Raw genomic sequence first — 19,669 nt, forward strand, 5'->3', positions numbered from 1 at the left:
TATATCACTGAATTCAGTTTGCTTACATTTTGTTTAGGATTTTTTGCAGTTAGGTTCATGAATGAGATTAGTCTATCATTTTTTTTATCTTGTCCTGCCATTTCAATTTTTTTTAATCTTTATTGAAGTATAATTGCTTCACAATACTGTCGTTAGTTTCTGTTGTACAACAAAGTGAATCAGCCATATACATACATATATCCCCATATCCCCTCCCTCTTGAGCCTCCCTCCCACCCTCCCTATCCCACCTCTCTAAGTCATTGCAAAGCACTGGGCTGATCTCCCTGTGCTATGCGGCTGCTTCCCACTAGCTATCTGTTTTACATCCGGTAGTGTATATATGTCGATGCCACTCTCACTTCGCCCCAGCTTCCCTCTCCCCCTCTGCCTCCCCCTCCCTGTGTCCTCAAGTCCATTCTGTATGTCTGCATCTTTATTCCTGCCCTGCCACTAGGTTCATCAGTACCTTTTTTTTTTTAGATTCCATATATATGTGTTAGCATACAGTATTTGTTTTTCTCTTTCTGACTTAATTCACTCTGTATGACAGACTATAGGTCCATCCATCTCACTACAAATAACTCAATTTTGTTTCTTTTTATGGCTGAGTAATTTTCCACTGTATATATGTGCCACATCTTCTTTATTCATTCATCTGTCAGTGGACATTTAGGTTGCTTCCATGTCCTGGCTGTTGTCAGTAGTGCTGCAATGAACATTGTGGTACATGACTCTTTTTGAATTATGGTTTTCTCTGGATATATGCTCAGCAGTGGGATTGCTGGGTCATATGGTAGTTCTACTTTTAGTTTTTTAAGGAACCTCCATACTGTTCTCCATAGTGGCTGTATCAGTTTACGTTCCCACAAACAGTGCAGGAGTGTTCCCTTTTCTCCACACCTTCTCCAGCATTTATTGTTTCTAGATTTTTTGATAATGGCCATTCTGACCGGTGTGAAGTGATACCTCATTGTAGTTTTGATTTGCATTTCTCTAATAATTAGCGATGTTGAGCATCTTTACTGCCATTTCAATTTTAGTGTCAAGGTTTTGCTAGTCTCATAAAGCAACTTCTGAAGTGTTTCCTCTTTTTCTATTATTGGAAGAGTTTGTGTAAGTTTAGTGGTTTGGGGCTTTTGTTTTTCCCTAAATATTTGGTAGAATTCGCTAATGAAGCCATCTAGTTTTCTTTGTGATATGAATTCAGTTTCTTTAATAGTTATAAAATTATTCAGATTTTCTACTTATTATTGTGTCAGTTTAAGAAATTATACCTTTCTAGAATTTGTCCACTCCATCTCAGTTTTCAGATTTATGGTATTAAGTTCTTCATTGTATGATATTATTAGGTCTCCAAGGTAAGTCATTGTATCATTCCAGATCTTGATTTTCTGTATCTTCTTTCTCATATTTTCCCTTGAATAATTTCAACAGTAGCTCTTTAATGAAAGCTTATTTTTTATTTCATCAATTTTTGATTTTATCTTACTTTTTTTCTAGTCTGTTTTCTTGAGTGATGTCACTTTGCTTTCATTTTTCTAACTTTTTAATATGAATGCTTACATCCTTGATTTTTAGCTTTTCTTCCCTAATACATGCACTTTAAGGCTATTTATGTCCTTTTAAACACAGATTTAGCTGCATTCCATACATTCTGGATTTTCATTATTATTGAATTTAAGATATTTTCTATTTTCCAGAGTTATTTAGAAAGACATTTCTTTAATCTACAAACTGTGGAAGATCCTCTAGTTCTTTTTTTTTTTAAGTCCTAGCTAAATTGCATAAATGTGGTCATAAGGATATACTATGATTTCAGTATTTTCAAATTTGTTGACCCAATTTTTGGTGAACTATTTTCTATAATTCTTGAGTGTAGTGTTTTATATATGTCAACTAGATCAATTCTGTTAATTGTGTGTTTCATATCTTCTATTCCTTATTCATTTTTGTCATCTTGTTCTATCAGTTACTGAGAGAGGTGTGTTAAGATCCTACACAATTATTTTAAATTTGTCTATTTCTCCCTTTTATTTCTGTCAATATTTTCTTTATATATTTTAAGACTGTGTAATTAGGTGCACATAAATCTAGAATTGTAGTATCGACTAATGAATTGAACCTTTCATCGTAGGAAGTTTTTCTTTTTTTTCTGGTAATGCTTTTTTGCCTTAAAGCCTATTAGTTGCACCAGCTTTCTCTTCATTTGTGTTGGCATGATATATCTTTTTGCATTTTTTTACTTTCAAACTTTCTTTAGGTACACCTTTTATAAGTAGCATATCATTTTTTCTTTAATTCAGTCTGATAATCTTTGTGTTTTAATTGGAGTATTTAGTCCATTTGCAGTTAATGTAATTATTGATAAATTTGAGTCTAGATCTACCACCTTACGATTGGTTTTTATTTTTTTCCAGTCCAGTCTATCCTTTTTCTCTTCTTTCTTACCTTCTTCTGGATTAAGGATTTTTTACTACTCTTTTTGCCCCCTTTATTAGCTTGGTAATTATAGTCTCTTTTACTATTTGGTGGTTACCCTAGAAAGTACAGAATGTACACTTCACTTATTAACATCTATTATAAATTAGAACTTTTACCTCTTCCAGGACTGTCCTTAGAACCCTTGCACTCCATTTAAGCCTCTACCATACTTTGTGCTATTATTGTCATATATTTTAAACTGCCCAAGACACATTTTTATTGTTATTTTACAGTCAATATTCATTTAGATTCACTCTCATATTTCCATTTTGTTGCTCTTCATTCTTTCCTTAATCTTCAGTCTTCCATCTGTGATCATTTTTCTTCTGTCTAAAGAGCATCCTTGAGAGAGAGAGAGAGAGAGAGAGTCAGTGTGTGTGTGGTGTCTGTGTGTGTGTGTGTGTATGTGTGTTTTGTGTAGGTCGGCTTACAACAAATTCTCTTGTTTGGGGTTTGTTTTTTTACTTTGGTCTGAAAATGTCTTCATTTGACCTTTGTTTTGAAGATTATTTTGTATTGCATATAGAATTCTTGGTTAGCATTTATTTTCTTTTGTTTATTTGAAAATACCATCTTCTTCTAGCCTCCATTGTTTCAACTGAGAAGTCAGCTCTCAAATTTAAAAGCTTGCTGCATTTAAGATTTTTCTCTTTGTCTCTTTGTCTTTGGTTTCAGCAGCGCTTAACTAGGTGGCAAGTTTTTAAAATTTTATGCTGAATGGATAAAGAAGATGTGATATATATATATATATATATATATATATATATATATATATATATACACATACACACACAATGGGATATTACTCAGCCATAAAAGAAAATCTGCCATTTGCAGCAACATGGATAGACCTAGAGAATATTATGCTTAGTGAAATAAGTCAGACAAAGACAAATACTGTATGATATCACTTATATGTGGAATCTAAAAAATAATACAAATGAATGTATATACAAAACAGAAACAGACTCACAGATATAGAAAACAAACTAGTGGTTACCAAAAGGAAGAGGGAAGTGGAGAGAGGCCAAATTAGGGGTATGGGACTAAGAAATACAAGCTACTATGTATAAAATAGATAAGCAACAAGGATATATTTTATAGCACAGGGAATCAGAGCCATTATTTTGTAATAACTTTCAGTGGAATATAATCTGTAAAAATACTGAATCACTATGCTGTATACCTGAAACTCATATAATACTGTAAATCAGCTATACTTCAGTTTGAAAAATAAAAATAAATAAAAAGTGATTCAAAATGGAAAAAAAATACATTTATTCTGCTTGAGGTTTGTAGGACTTCTTGAATCTGTGGCTTGATGTCTCTCACCAGTTTCAGAAAATTCTTAGCCAATATCCCTTTGAAGCTCATGCTCCGTTTTCTCTATTTCTCTCTCCTTCAGTAACTCTAACCGTATATGTTATATTTTCACACTGTCTGTCCTATGTCTCTTACTCTCTGTTCTGAATTTTCTATCCTTCTGCCTTTCTCTACTTCAAACTGGATATTTTACCTAGCCTCTCTTCCAACTCACTATTTCAGTTTTCAGCTCTATCTAATATGCTGTTAAACTCATCTGTGAGTTATTAATTTCAATTATTATATTCTTAAGTTATAAAATTTTTTTGATGCTTTTTCATAGTTTCCAAATTTCTGTGGAAATGCTTGTATTTTATTTCTTTGAACTATTAAAAATAGTTATTTAAAGTCTGTATCTCCTAACCCCTTTATCTGGATCCCTGTGTGTCTCTTTATATTTGTGATATTCATTCATGTTTTCTTATTCCTTATGTGTTCAGTTATTTTTGACTGAGTGCTCAACATAGTATATTAAAAGTTGTAGAGATAATTTAAGCTTCAAATGATATTCTTTTCCTCCAGAAAGAACTTATGTTTTTTCTTAGGAGTCTAGGGATACTTAATCTAGTTTCAAGAATTGAGATCATTTAAAGCTGGGTTTTAATCCCTCAGAATACAGTTCCATTTCTTCCTTCCTTCCTCCCTTCCTTCCTTCCTCCCTCCCTCCCTCCCTCCCTTCCTTCCACAGTTCCATTTCTAATTTACACTGCTCTTAGGTATAACTCTCAGAGTTCCCAGCTTAAGTCTGGGGTTTTCTACAAGGCCAACCACCTTAGAGCAGGCCTCGAACTTGTATTTTTTTCTTCCTAGATCCATGAGGCTGTCAGTAACTTTTTAGCCCCTTAGCTACCTTTTCTGAAATCAGCAGACATACCCCTGAGGAAAAGTGTCCCCACATATCAGGCTTGCTCCTCTGGGCTTCCTTCTCATCCTATATCATGGTTCCAGAATTCTGGATTACCTTCTTGGTTCTCTGCCACCTTCAGATAGATTTTCCACCCCAGATTTTCTGCTTTTTCAACCAGAATATTAATCCAAATTACCTAGTGTACCTTTACTATAAGAAGAAAGCCTTCTTTTAGTTTCCTAACCTATTTTTCTGGATGGCAGGTATTCCAAGCATGCTCAGTTTCAAGAAGGAAAGTGTAGCACCCGTTTAGATGATGCTGATTTTGCACATCTTATGATTCATGTTATAAACCCTGAGAAGCCCTTCCAAGTATGTCTCTTTGTACAAACTCTGAGAGATACAGAGACCGTGAATCATACCAGGTATTAAATAAAATGGAATTTAAAATTAAAAGCAGAGCTTCTGGGTTGGTGGACAAATGAAGGTGCTGCCCCCCCCAATTAATTAAATTCAAGCAAAGAAAAAATTTAATTAATTATTGGGTAGAATGTTATTAACTAAAGCAAATGTCATGAACAGGGGAAGGAGAAAAGCACAAAATGGCCTGAAAGGACCAGGGCTAGTACAGTCAGATACACAGTGGTTTTTCACCTGATGCAGGACCCCACTGACCTAGGGGATAGATGAGAATGTTTGTGGGGGACTCATAGTATTAATGGACCTTAATCCATAGTATTAATGGATGCTAAATGCAAGGAGAGGGGCATTCTGAAGAACAGAGAATTCTCTTGCCCTTCATGCCAGTAGTATGAAAAAAATGTAGAGATAATTTAAGTTTCTGGTGTTATCTTTCTCCAGAGAGCATTTATCTTTGCTTCTGCAACCAGACACTGGTAGAGCAAGAAGATTTGTATAAAGTTATTGTATTACTTAGAGTAGACTAAGAATCCCCAAATTCTGAGACTTAAGAAGAAATTCGTTTCTCATTCATATAGCAATCTAGGACAGTTTGCATAATAATCTAGGACAGTTGTTCACAGTTGGGACTACTCTCTTCCTCACACTGATTTAAGACCTAGGTTGCTTCCACTTTGCAGGTCTTCTGTCTCCTAGGACCTTGTCATTATATGCATGGGTGAAGCGGGATGACCATCCAGATTCCAGCTGGCAGAAAGGGAAAGAAAGCATGGAGGGGGTATATAGCTGTCTTCCAGGTTCTAGCCTAGAGGTGGCACACCTCACTTTTTCCCCTTCCATTAATGAGAACTTAGTCATGTGGTCACATGTAGCTGAGTAGGGGCTAGGACATGTAATCTAACTAAGTACCCTGGTAGAATAAGATATAACATATCTTGATGGACAGCTGACAAGCTCTATCACAGCTGTAATGAAAAATATGAGTAGAAAAATAATAAAAGGTAGAATTTAGTTTGGGCAGCTCTCAAGTGCCAGGTCAAGTTTGGACTTTGCCCTATAACTACAAGGAAAGCCAGTAACTGTTTCTGAGCAGGGGAGTGGAATGATTGGGATAATTATTCTGGCAATTGTGGGCAAAAATATTGCTATTACAGGAGTCCAGAAGTAAGAAATAAGATAGTAAGCAAGTGTGATGGCTGGGGGAAGGGGAAAGAGGAGACAAAATGCATTGTTATTGTTAGGGACACACGGAATGTCAGGTATTGACAGCTAACAGGTCTTGAGCACTTTGCATTTATTAACTTATTTAATTCTCAGAAAAATCCTGACTATCCCCATTCTACTAATGAGGAAACTGAGACTTGGGGTGTAGTTGAGATAGAAGCCAAGTCATAGTAAGAGTTAAAGAAAAACACTGACAAGTACAGGTTTCTGGTCACTGACTATACTGCTGAACTGAATGAATGAGCATTTTCAGAACTCTCATGGAAAACTGATGAACTCATAAAAGTGCTAACAAAAGATCAAGATGAAAAAAATTAATTACATGGGACTGAGTGAACTGATGAGGATGATTATAATTTTTGTGACTTTCTGTTTGAATAAAAAAAAAAAGAGAGATACCTGAGTGATTAGGAAATATGGGCAGCATTTGTAGATTGCTCTGAATAAGTTTGTCCATGAAGGTAGGAAAGAGACAAGACATTAGATGATAGAGAAACATCATCAAGTAACCATAACAGCTCTAACCTTTATTGAGCACTTCCTGTATGTCGACTGCTGATCGAAGTTCTATATGCAGATTCTCTCATTTAGTCCATTTTATAAAGACGACATAATTTGCCCAAAGTCACAAAGCTAGTAAATGGCAGGGCTGGAAATGTTTTCTTCAAGAGTGGAGTGAGCTATCCATTCGAAATCCAGCTCAAATTCTTTCTCTGTCTAGTTTCACCAGGTGCTCCACCCATATTCTCTCTCTCCCTGCCCCCCAACCCTGTCTTTCCCATACTCTTCTGTGTTTCTCTTAATACATTTTTACTTGTGCCAGACATTTTAGCACTTAATTATTGCCTAGTAGTTTCCTGTATCTTGGCTGTATTTAAGCTTTTTAGGTCAGTGACCATCTTTTCTCCTTTGCCTGTTTTCTTAAGAGTTCCTGGTACAATGCCTGGCATGTAGAACACATTTGAAAAATATCTGTTTGTGACATTGAGTATTTTGTTGATTTAAATATTCCAATAAAAAGTTAATGATATATTTATTTAGGTAAGTTTGTATTAATTAGTCACACATGAATCCTTTCATTTGATTCATTTTCTTAAATAGTGTTTCCTAGATTTGCTGCCACTTAGCTATTAACATACTGATTATAGAGGATTGTTTTCCGTGCCTTCTAAACTTCAATATGATAATCTTGTATTAAATATGTCTTCCACTTTCTTAACAGGTAGATGCTGGCTGGATTGGATTTTGGTCCATAGTTGGAGGCTGTGTTGTTGGAATAGCTATGGCAAGGTGAGAATATTTTATGTTAAACATGTGAGTGGGCAGAACCAAAAAAAGCCCAAAGGGAGACTCCACTCCCCTAGATAAACATTAAAATTGAAGGAAAAGTAAAACAGGCAAAAGTCAGATAAGGGCACTTGTTCAGGCTATAAGAAAATTCACATGCAGTAGGTAGAATTTGCTGCTACAAGAAACCTTCACAGGAGTAGTCCATCCTAAAATGTTTTTGGAGACTAGAGATGTATTTCCAGTATAATTAAGCTGACTTTCTCCATATTATTAGAGAGCAACATCTACAAATGGGACCCAAGGAAAGAGTATACAATAATAAAGGCAAATTGATAGTTTTTGAGATTAGAAAAGAATTGAAAGGAATCATTCATAAGAGCATCTCTAGAACTTTCCCTGAAAAGTCAGTATCCTGATTAGCAGATATTTTTTTCTGGTCAATTTTGGCAGGTATGACGCTATAGTTACCACATTTTGACAAAAAATGTCCATAAAGACTTAGAGTTTCGTCAAACTCCCTCTGATCTTAACCATTATGACAACACATTTTAAGAACGAGACAGAAGAAGGAAAAAGCCTCATTTATTCTGAAAAAAGAAAAGAATGAAAATGTCACTCATGTAGGTAACTACCTATAAAACTTGGTGTTTCCAGTGAGATAATATTCTTTCACTTTCCAAATCATTTTACCCTGTTTAATCAAAAACAAAATTGGACAGTCAACTTTAGCAGGAGTGGGAGAATCTAATTACATATTTGGGGATATCAAATAAGATATGTGAAGCACCTTGCTATCTAAATATTTAAACACAGTTGACACAGGATAATATTATATCTAAACCTTACAGTTTGCCTAGTGTTTCTGGGCTAATGAAAGAATAAATTGTCACTGTAATTTCTAAATCACTTTATCTGAGGTTTTTATAAGTTAGAAAAATATGAGGATAAAATCGAAAAGCTGAAGAATAGGAGCATAGCTATTGGTAGGAAATCACTACACTGATACTAGAATACATTGACCTATCACATTTGATAAGAATCATATCTAATTTTTCTAATTAAATCTCCAAGCCAATGATGGCGAGTCATCATTTACCAAATCCTTTTCTGAGCACCACATAGGTCAAAGAGGGACACATTATGTATCAGAAATGACATCTCAAATGCTCCTTTCTCTTCATTTTGTTCTACAAACCCTTAATTTTAACTATATGGAAAAGTTAGAATGAGGACGTTTCTGTTTTTAAATTGTTGAAATGGCAGTTCTAAAAAGTACTGCCCTTACTCTGGGATCCAAAATCAATTGTAGCTATCTCCTAAGCCTAAAATCAATTTTTAGATTATATGCAAAACAGCTTTTTTGGGATCCCTAGAACAGAATCTCCTTATAGATATGAGTGCTTTGGGTGTTTTTTTTTGTGATTATATTACTAAAGGTTACTACTAAATGTAATACTTTGGTCCTAACTGTACACTTTGATGGTGTAAGCCCATTTGAAAGGACTAGGTATCTAAAATTGGTAGACCAGAGTATTCAGTTTATTCTTGTGTGATCAGGCCCTGGAAAACTTACTCACTGTTCAACTTCACTCAATTCTGATTGTACCAGAAAACTGTTTTATTCTCTCATACGGGGCCATCTGCCCATCTGACAAGTAAGTTCATGCAGCATAGCAAAATATAAATCAGAAAAGTGGTGAGCATGGAATTATAACAAAGCATTTGGATTTTCTTGAGGGGCATTTCCATCAAGCTGTGGAACCTTTTTCAGAGTACATAAGAATTTTCTGTTTGTGAACTTTCATAATAGAGAGCTAACCAAAGTCACTAGGCAAAGGTGCATCCATTTTCCCCACCAAAAGGTGGCATCAGCTCTCATAGGAAGTCATTTTAGTCTAGATAACACTTTACAAACATGATTAACCACATCACATTAAATAAGTGCAAAATGAAAGATAGTATTGCAAGTCATATAATTACAGTAGAAATTAAAATCAATTTAAAAAACAGAGAAAACATGGTATATGTTGTATTTGGGATGGGATCAGTTTTTCTACAATAGGAACAACTCTGAAGGACAGAGTAAGCTGTGTACAGCCACAGCAAGAGGATTGTGCTTATATAATCAACGGTTCATCAGTAGATGAGGAAAAACAGTTGGCAAATGGAAAACTTTTTGGTCATTACTAAACGATAAGCTAAACGATAAGCATCTCAACCAGGAGTTTCATGTTAATTCAAGACAAAGCAGGATTTTTGAGAACTTAAAATGCTGTGAAACATTATACACAAATTTTGTAGAATAAATTCACTATTCTAGAGCTACGTTCTTGCTCTTACAGAGCTTACAGTCTGATAGGGAAGACAAACAATAAATGCAAAAACAAGAGAAATTCCAATAGAGTTAAATGCTATAGAGAAAATAGAGTGTGGAGTTGGGATGGGGAGGGCTTCCTCCACAAGCATGGAGAGCCTTCCTGAACTGAGACCCAAATGACCTGAACAATAAGCAGGAGTAAGTCATTTGATGATCTGGGGGTACCAGCATTCCAGGACAGGTGCAGAAGCTATCGTTGCTGTGGGAAACAACCTTAGCATGTAGGAGAAACAGAAACAGGGCTGTGCAGCTGGAGAATAATAAGGCAAAGGGAAAGTGGAGGCAGAGACCAGGTCGTATAGGACCCCAAAGGCTCTGGTGTAACCTTGTATTGGTTCTCTAGGTGAGTTTGAATTTTGGGAGAGCCATCTTTGCAAGTTTACATCAACAAGTTAGCCTGTTTTCTAAAACTAGGGCAATATGTGCTCATTATAGGATGTTTGGAAATTATAGAAAATATATATAAAGAAAGTAAAGTGGCAATTTAAAACTCAGAATCCATCCTGTAACTTACAGATCCAGAACAGAGATCACATTTTATGTGTTTTGTAAGAGAAAAAAGAACGCATTTATCACGAAGCAACATTTATCACAAACACATAAATTGTATTGGTTTAAAAAAATCAAAAAACTTGCGTTTAAAAGCATTGAAATTTTTTCAAGAAATTATTGTTTAATGAAAACGTGTCATTGATGTAAATGGTATTTTAAAACTCCAGCTAGCATTAATAGAACATTGTTTCTTTTCAGGTTTGCAGATTTTATCAGGGGTATGCTGAAACTAATTCTTCTCCTCCTGTTTTCTGGGGCTACACTATCATCCACGTGGTTCACCCTGACCTGTTTGAACAGCATCACACACCTGCCTTTAACCACAGGTGAACACAGACTGTTTTGAACTTTGAATAAATAGTGTCAGTTTATAGAAGTATATACACACTGACAGCAGGACTTTTTCCATAGTAATTGTTAAATATACAAAAAGGTCTCCCTTGTCTAGCCATCAGACCATCATCCCGTCTAAAAAGAGCTCAAGAAATAACTAAAAACATTTCCACTGGATTTTGCATATGGAAATGTATAATCTTTAGCCTAAGCTTATATAGCATGGAAAAGCTTATATTCTTTTAAAAATCATATCAGAGCATAATACAAGTATTTTTTATCTGGTTTATAGCCATTACAAGATTGTTAAACAGGAAGGAAAATGAACATGAACAGAGGCAAAAAGCTATGATGTTTCAAGTACACACCAGTAAAATTCTTTGAATGAGCACCTATAGGTTTATTTTCTATTTAGCCTTTTTAAAAAATTTTTATTCAGTTTATTTAAACTAAAAACAAAAACCAAACAGTTCACCATTTCTCCTACCGCCCCACCCACCTCTTGCAACCACCAGTCTGTTCTCTGTTTCTGTGAGCTTGGTTTGTTGGGTTTTTTTGTTTGTTTGTTTTTGATTCCATATATAAGAGAGATCATACAATATTTGTCTATCTCTGTCTGACTTACTTCACTTAGCATAATATCCTCAAGATCTAAACATGTCACAAATAGCAAGATTTCATTCTTTATGGCTGAGTAATATTCTATTGCATATATATTCCACAATTTCTTTATCCATTCATCCATTGATGGACACTTAGGTTGTTTCCATATCTTTGCTATTGTAAATAATGCTGCAGTGAACAAGGGGGGTGTGTAGATATCTTTTTGAGATAGTGATTTCAGTTCCTTCAGATAAGAAATGGAATTGCTGGATCATATGGTAGTTCTGTTTTTAGCTTTTTGAGGAGCCTTCATATTGTTTTCCATAGTGGCTGTATCAATTTACATTCCCACCAACAGTGTAGGAGGGTTCCCTTTTCTCCACATCCGTGCCAACACTTGTTATTTCTTGTCTTATTGATAATAGCCATTCTGACACGTGTGAGGTAATATCTCGTTGTGATTTTGATTTGTGTTTCCCTGATGATTAATGATATTGAACTTCTTTTATGTGTCTGTTGGCCATCTGTATGTCTTCTTTGGAAAAATGAGTATTCAGATCTTCTGCCCATTTTTTAATTGCATTGTTTGCTTTTTGGTACTGAATTGTATGAGTTCTTTGTATATTTTGGATATTAACCCCTTATCAGATATACGGTTTGCAATTTTCTCCCATTCAGTAGGTTGCGTTTTCATTTGTTGATGGTTTCCTTTGCTGTGCCGAAGCTCTTTAGTTTGATATAGTCCCAGTTGTTCATTTTCACTTTTGTTCTTTCGCTTTTGGTGTCAGATTCAAAAAATTATTGCCAAGACCTATGTCAAGGAACTTACTGCCTATATTTTATTCTAGGAGTTTTATGGTTTCAGGTCTTACATTCAAGTCTGTGATCAATTTTGTGTTAATTTTTGCATATGGTGTAAGATAGTGGTCCAAGTTCATTCTTTTGCATGTGGTTGTCCAGTTTTCCTAATATCATTTATTGAAGAGTCTGTCCTTTCCCCATTGCATAGTCCTGGCTTTTTTGTTGTAAATTAATTGACCATAAGTGTGTAGGTTTATTTCTGGGCTCTCTGTTCTGTTCCATTGATCTATGTCTCAGTTTTTATGCCAATACTATACTATATTAATTACTATAGCTTTGTAATATTGTTTGAAATCAGGGCATGTGATGCCTCCAGCTTTGTTCTTCTTTCTCAAGGTTGCTTTAGCTATCCGGGGTCTTTTATGGTTCCACACAAATTTGGGGATTGTTTGTTCTATTTCTGTGAAAAATGCCATTGGAATTTTGATAGGGATTGCTTTGAATCTGTAGATTGCTTTGGGTAGTATGGACATTTTAACAATAGTAATTCTTCCAATCTATGAGCACAGAATATCTTTCCATTTATTTTTGTCTTCTTCAGTTTCTTTAATTAATGTCTTTAAGTTTTCAATATACAGATCTTTCACCTCCTTGGTTAATTTTATTCCTAGGTATTTTATTATTTTGATATAATTGTAAATGGAATTTTTTCTTCATTTCTCTTTCAGATAGTTCATTACTAGTGTAGAGAAATGCAAGATTTTTCTATTGATTTTGTAGCCTACAATTACTGAATTTATTAGTTCCAACAGTTTTTCTTTTTAAAGGATAACAAATGGCCTTTAAACTTTTGTTTTTTAAAGACTAGTCCTTTGTTTTATTAATTAATTTATTTATTTTTGCTGTGTTGGGTCTTCATTTCTGTGCGAGGGCTTTCTCTAGTTGTGGCAAGCGGGGGCCACTCTTCATCGCAGTGCGCGGGCCTCTCACTATCGCGGCCTCTCTTGTTGCGGCTCACAGGCTCCAGACGCGCAGGCTCAGTAGCTGTAGCACACAGGCTTAGTTGCTCCGCGGCATGTGGGATCCTCCCAGACCAGGGCTCGAACCCGTGTCCCCTGCATTAGCAGGTAGATTCTCAACCACTGCTCCACCAGGGAAGCCCCCAACAGTTTTTTGATGGAGTCTTTAGGATTTTCTGTATATAATATGTCATCTGCAAATAGTGTCGGTTTTGCTTCTTCCAGTTTAGATACCTTTTTTTTTCTTGCCCAATTGCTGTGACTAGGACTTCCGAATATCACGTTGAATAAAAGTGGGGAGAGTGATTATCCTTGTCTTGTTCCTGATCTTAGAGGAAAAGCTTTCAGCTTTTTACCATTGAGTATAATGTTAACTGTGATCTTGTCATATATGACCTTTATTACGTTGAGATACATTCCCTTTTTACCTGCTGTGTTGAGCATTTTTATCATAAGTGGGTGTTGAATTTTGTCAAATGCTTTTTCTCTGTCTATTGGGATGATCACATGATTTTTATCCCTTCGTTTTGTTAATGTGGTGTATCACATTGACTGATTTGCAGATGTCGAACCAGCCTTGAGTCCCTGGAATAAATCTCACTTGATCATGGTGTATGATCCTTTTAATGTATTGTTGAATTTGGCTTGCTATTTTGTTAAGGATTTTTGCATCTGTATTCATCAGGGATATTGGCCTGTAATTTTCTTTTTTTGTGGCATCCTTATCTGGTTTTGGTATCAGGATAATGCTGGCCTTGTAAAATGTATTTGGAAGTTTCCCCCTCTTCTGTTTTCTGGAAGAGTTTGAAAAGGATTGGTATTAGTTCACCTCTGAAAGTTTGGTAGAATTCACCAGTGGAGGCTTGTGGTCATGGACCTTTCTTTGTTGAGAGGTTTTTGATTACTGATCCAATCTCCTCCTAGTAACTGATCTGTACAAGTTTTCTATTTCATTGCAATTCAGGCTTTATAGGTTGTATATTTCTAGAAATTTATACATTTCTTCTAGGTTGTCTATTTTGTTGGCATATAATTATATCATAGTAGCCTCTTGTCCTTTGTGTTTCTGTGGTATCAGTTGTAACATCTCTTTTATTTCTGATTTTATTTATTTGAGTCTGCTCTCTTTTTTTCTTGGTGAGTCTAGCCAAGGAGTATAGCCAAGGAGTATAATATAGGCAGTTTACTTATTATTAGCTCATCTAATTGACCTGAAACCTTTATAGCTGCAGTTGTTTTTAATTGTTATTAGTATCATTTGGGGGTCTATATTAGTCTTTCTATGGCTGCTGTTAATAAGCTACCACAAACATAGTGGCTTAAAAAAACACCAATTTATTATCGTATATTTCTGTAAGTTAGAAGTTCAACTCGAGTCTCCTGAGGCTAAAATCAAAATGTGGGCAGACACTAGGGAAGAATTTGTTTCGTTGCCTTCTCTAACTTCTAGAGGCTGTCCACATTCCGTGGCTCGTGGCTCCCTTCATCCATCTGTAAAGCTGGCAACAGCAGGTCAAGTCCTTCTCATATTGCATCTCATATTGCATTGTTCCTTCCTTCCAAGGTAACATCTTCCTCTGAACTTCATATTCTGCCTCCTTCTTCTACTTTTAAGGATCCTTGTGATTACACTGGATCTACCCAGGTAATCCAGGATAGTCTCCCAATTTTAAAATCCGCTGATTAGCAACCTTAATTCCATCTGCAGCCTTAACCCTTTTTGCCAGGTATGGAAACATATTCACAGTTTCCAGGAGTTCACACATGAATATCTTTTGGGGGAAGGAGGGGACATCATTCCGCACAGTAATAAGTGTGGAACAGGAAATGAGGGTGGCAGTGCCGTTCTGATTACAAGATTTGAGAAGTTGCATAGTGCCTGTCAGATGTACACATCCCATTAGTAAGTAATTGTGGTCATTTAAGAATGAAGTAAAAATCTATTTCTTTCAATATATGAGTATTTTTTAATGGCCACTAAATTGTTAGGATATATATATATTTATTAAATTGTTTGGACCTAACCATGTAATTAACAGAATTGTTAGCTATTTCCTTTGGCCTTGAGGCACCACTAAAAAATTACTGAGATACAAAGGGTGCTGAGAAGGAAGGTTTGGAAACCTCTGCTCTGTACCATCCTGCTGGCATTCCCTCTTTTCAGTGTTTATTGCTTTGTCTGTAAATCCCAGTTGTCCAGAGTAATCTTTCTTTGGATACTTTGCACTTTTAATATACTAACATTCCTTCATTAGGGTTTTGAGCAATTTTGTCGAGTGTCCTGAGCCAGAATTTTTTATTATTCTGGTATAGTTTCAACTTTAGCAGCTGTACAGCATTCTGGTGGAACAGTTTTAGTTTACAACTCTGTTTGTTCATAGCATTACACTCACATTTTTTTTGTGATACTGTATGACATGTATGCATATGTTAGATTTCACAAGAATATAGTTGTGAGTACATGATGAACAGATTTGTTCCCTTGAATTAAGTGCAGAATATTCATTATAAGATAATATGTTCATTAAATTTCATGTATTTTCTATTTAACCTGATAAAATTAACAGTTTTATCTCTGGATGGAGGAGATTTAGTTTTTTACCTCCTTTTTTTTTGGCGGTATGCGGGCCTCTCACTGTTGCGGCCTCTCGCGTTGCAGAGCACAGGCTCCGGATGCACAGGCTCAGCGGCCATGGCTCACGGGCCCAGCCGCTCCGTGGCATGTGGGATCTTCCCGGACTGGGGCACAAAACTGCGTCCCCTGCATCGGCAGGCGGACTCTCAACCACTGCACCACCAGGGAAGCCCCTTACCTCCTTTTTTTGTCTGGATTTGTAACACTGAATTTGTTTTACTTTTATAATCAGAAAACATGTATATATATTTGAAAACTGTGCATCATTTTATTTTTTTAACATCTTTATTGGAATATAATTGCTTTACAATGGTGTGTTAGTTTCTGCTTTATAACAAAGTGAATCAGCTATACATATACACATATCCTCATATCTCCTCCCTCTTGTTTCTCCCTCCCACCCTCCCTATCCCACCCCTGTAGGTGGTCACAAAGCACTGAGCTGATCTCCCTGTGCTATGCGGCTGCTTCCCACTAGCTATCTATTTTACATTTGGTAGTGTATATAAGTCCATGCCACTCTCTCACTTAGTCCCAGCTTACCCTTCCCCCTCCCCGTGTCCTCAAGTCCATTCTCTACATCTGCGTCTTTATTCCTGTCCTGCCCCTAGGTTCTTCAGAACCTTTTTTTTTTTTTTAGATTCCATATGTATGTGTTAGCATATGGTATTTGTTTTTCTCTTTCTGACTTACTTCACTCTGTATGACAGACTCTAGGTCCATCCACCTCACTACAAATAACTCAATTTCGTTTCTTTTTATGGCTGAGTAATATTCCATTGTACATATGTGCCACATCTTCTTTATCTATGCACCTGTCGGTGAACACTTAGGTTGCTTCCATGTCCTTGCTATTGTAAATAGAGCTGCAATGAACGTTGTGGTCCATGACTCCTTTTGAATTATGGTTTTCTCAGGGTATATGCCCAGTAGTGGGATTGCTGGGTCGTATGGTAGTTCTATTTTTAGTTTTTTAGGAACCTCCATACTGTTCTCCATAGTGGCTGTATCAATTTACATTCCCACCAACAGTGCAAGAGGGTTCCCTTTTCTCCACACCCTCTCCAGCATTTATTGTGAAAACTATGCATCTTTTTAAATCTTTAAAGAAAATTGATGTAATTGACCCCAGTCAAGACTGTTTTCCCATTCTGTCCTTAAAAATAATTATGTTGGACAGAAAGGAAAGCAGAATTCTAAATTAAATCAAGGCTAGAATTGATAGGTTGAGTTTGAGGTAGACATCTTAACCACTGAATTTATAAATTCTGCTGTTTTGGAAAGTAAGTCTGTTTATTAATGTCACTTAGAAACTCCTGAAAGGCACATTTTTTAATACCTTTATTGGAGTATAATTGCTTTACATTGTTCTATTAGTTTCTGCTCTACAAAGATGCATTTTTAACTTACAAATACACTGGGTTAAGGACTAAATTTGTTCACATACCTTCTCTGAATTATCATAGTATTCTTTTTCTCTTTCCTGATACCACTTAATAGTTACTTGAGTATATGTCTTATCTCCCTACCAGTCTGAAAATCTGGAGCATGCACTTTTGCCTTTTAAATTCTGACCCCCAACTCCCACCCCAGTACCTAGCATAAGCCCTGAATAATGAATGAATGAATGAAGTATATTTTGTCTCTATTTTGAATCTCAATAGATATGACTTATTGCCAATAATAGTCAGGAAGCTTAGCCACTCTGTTATTCAGCACTAGCTGTAAGAAGGCAAAAGGGCATATTTTAATGGAACAATGGAGAATTTGAATAAATCTGTCATAGATACTCTTACTGCCTTTGTAAAAATCTGACCTAATTCCTTTTAAGTAAAAAAGGTTTCATGAAAGGGAATGTACTACAAAATCTAATTATAGACACATCTAGACCTTTAGGCTGATATTTAAAGTCAGTAATGGCAAATTCATGTTTCTTTTTTTTACCAGAGTCATTCTTTTTTTAATCAGGAAAATGTCTAGTCTTTTTCCAGTTTCTAGCAAACTTAGTGTTTCTATTATTACTTTTTATAAATCAGAAGAATTTACATGAAAAGTGTTTGAAAATATACACATTAATTATAACTGTTGACATAATGAATTAAAAGCTATTAATTTTGTTCAACCCTTGTGTTATAAGTGCTACTACTGCTAGAACCTTCTAATGCAATCTTTCTGTAGTCCACTGATCTTGATATTACTGTTGCCATAGAAGAAAAGCTGGATCATTCCATTCTATCTAAAGGTGTACTATTTTGGTATATGTACTTGCTTACATACATCCTCTTGGAGGCTCTCAGTGGTATGCTTTTATTATTTCTTTAGGGAAACTCAATATTTAATATTGTATTATATCTTCATTAATTGAATTAGTTATAATAGAGCAGTAAATAAACTCATGACTAGATAATATGAGTCTCAAAATCTTGAAGCTTATGCTGTAAACAAAATTATGAAAATACATTATTCACCTTATCTGAGAACTAGATGTCTAGCCATGCTAGCCACAATTCACATGTCATTTTTCACTGAATAGATGAATACTTTGAAAATGACATTTTGAAAAATGTTAGCACTTTGGTGTTGAGTTTGCTGAAACAGTGTAAATTGACTGTTTAACAGAAGATGCTTTGGGGGAGGTTCTTCATCGAATGCAAGTTACTAAGATGCCATGATGGTGATGTCGGAAACAGATAATGGGTGGGGAGAATAAGGGGAGGTGATTAGCTAGATAGAAGCCCCTTGAGGGTGATAGCCGACTACAAGCTGGCTTTAAGTGATAATTGAAGAAAGGAAATATATTTGGTTGTATTGAAAGGCATGTGACATGTATAGGCTAGAGAGTAATCCTCTTAATATATTTTCATGCATTTTGCCTTTGTTAAGATAATTATGTCCCATTTTAATAGCATGCAAAGAAATAAAAACATACACTTGCCCAAAAATGGGGAGAAATGAGAAAATTCAGAAAAGGATGAGCATGATTAAAGAAATGCACATTATTAAGGAAATTAGAGATTTTAAACTTTAAAGAAAGAAGGCTAAGGAGTGAATTATTATTTTCAGTATGAACTAAAAGTGAATTACTCATGTTCATGACTGATTAAGAGGCAGAAATAGAACATGGATTAAAAGACGAGGATGGATTTGTGAAATGCTCAGATAAACGCTTCTTACTGAGGTCATGTAATGTTTATCCATGGACATTTTCAAGAAGAGAAATAAGTCTTCAAGTAGTATTTGTGTTTCTTGAAGGTAGAGGGTTTGACCAGGTGATCAGTCAGCATTCCATGAGTTAATAGTACATTGCCTTCTGCAGAACCATATGTCATTCTTTGGGAGCTTAAAGGTTACTGATAAACCTATACTACTTAGGATATCTGATTTCCCAACCAATCTCTACTCTGGGCCCACTGTTTCAAAGAATTATTAGTTGTGCTTCATTTCTGCAAGATAATAACTGTGCCTTCCAGTCATAAGGGACTCTAAACATAACTGTCAGTCTTTATAGGACTAAACTTTGCCACCAAAGGTACTAAACAAGGGACACCCACAAGGTAATAACACGTGGAAAGAAAACCATCACCATTAATGAATATTGCAGCAAAATATGCCCCCTTCTCTTTTGGAACCCCAGTTTCATTACTGCATATTTTATTTTACTTTATTTTATTTTATTTATTTATTTATTGTTACGGCTGCGTCAGGTCTTAGTGGTGGCACGCG

General features: G+C 35.5%; 1 protein-coding gene across 1 annotated transcript in view; it reads left to right on the forward strand.

The window, feature by feature from the left end:
- The window catches only part of SLC49A4 (solute carrier family 49 member 4), an 87,805-nt gene that overhangs the window by 48,394 nt on the left and 19,742 nt on the right, over positions 1–19,669 (forward strand). Inside the window, exons 6-7 of the mRNA XM_029215109.1 lie at positions 7,559–7,626; positions 10,754–10,881. Of these exons, the coding sequence (XP_029070942.1) occupies positions 7,559–7,626; positions 10,754–10,881 (196 nt within the window). The remainder of the gene's footprint in view (positions 1–7,558; positions 7,627–10,753; positions 10,882–19,669) is intronic.

Source organism: Monodon monoceros, unplaced genomic scaffold (assembly GCF_005190385.1).
Source record: "Monodon monoceros isolate NGI ecotype Baffin Bay Population unplaced genomic scaffold, NGI_Narwhal_1 Super_Scaffold_11, whole genome shotgun sequence".
NCBI classification, from domain to species: Eukaryota; Metazoa; Chordata; class Mammalia; order Artiodactyla; family Monodontidae; genus Monodon; species Monodon monoceros.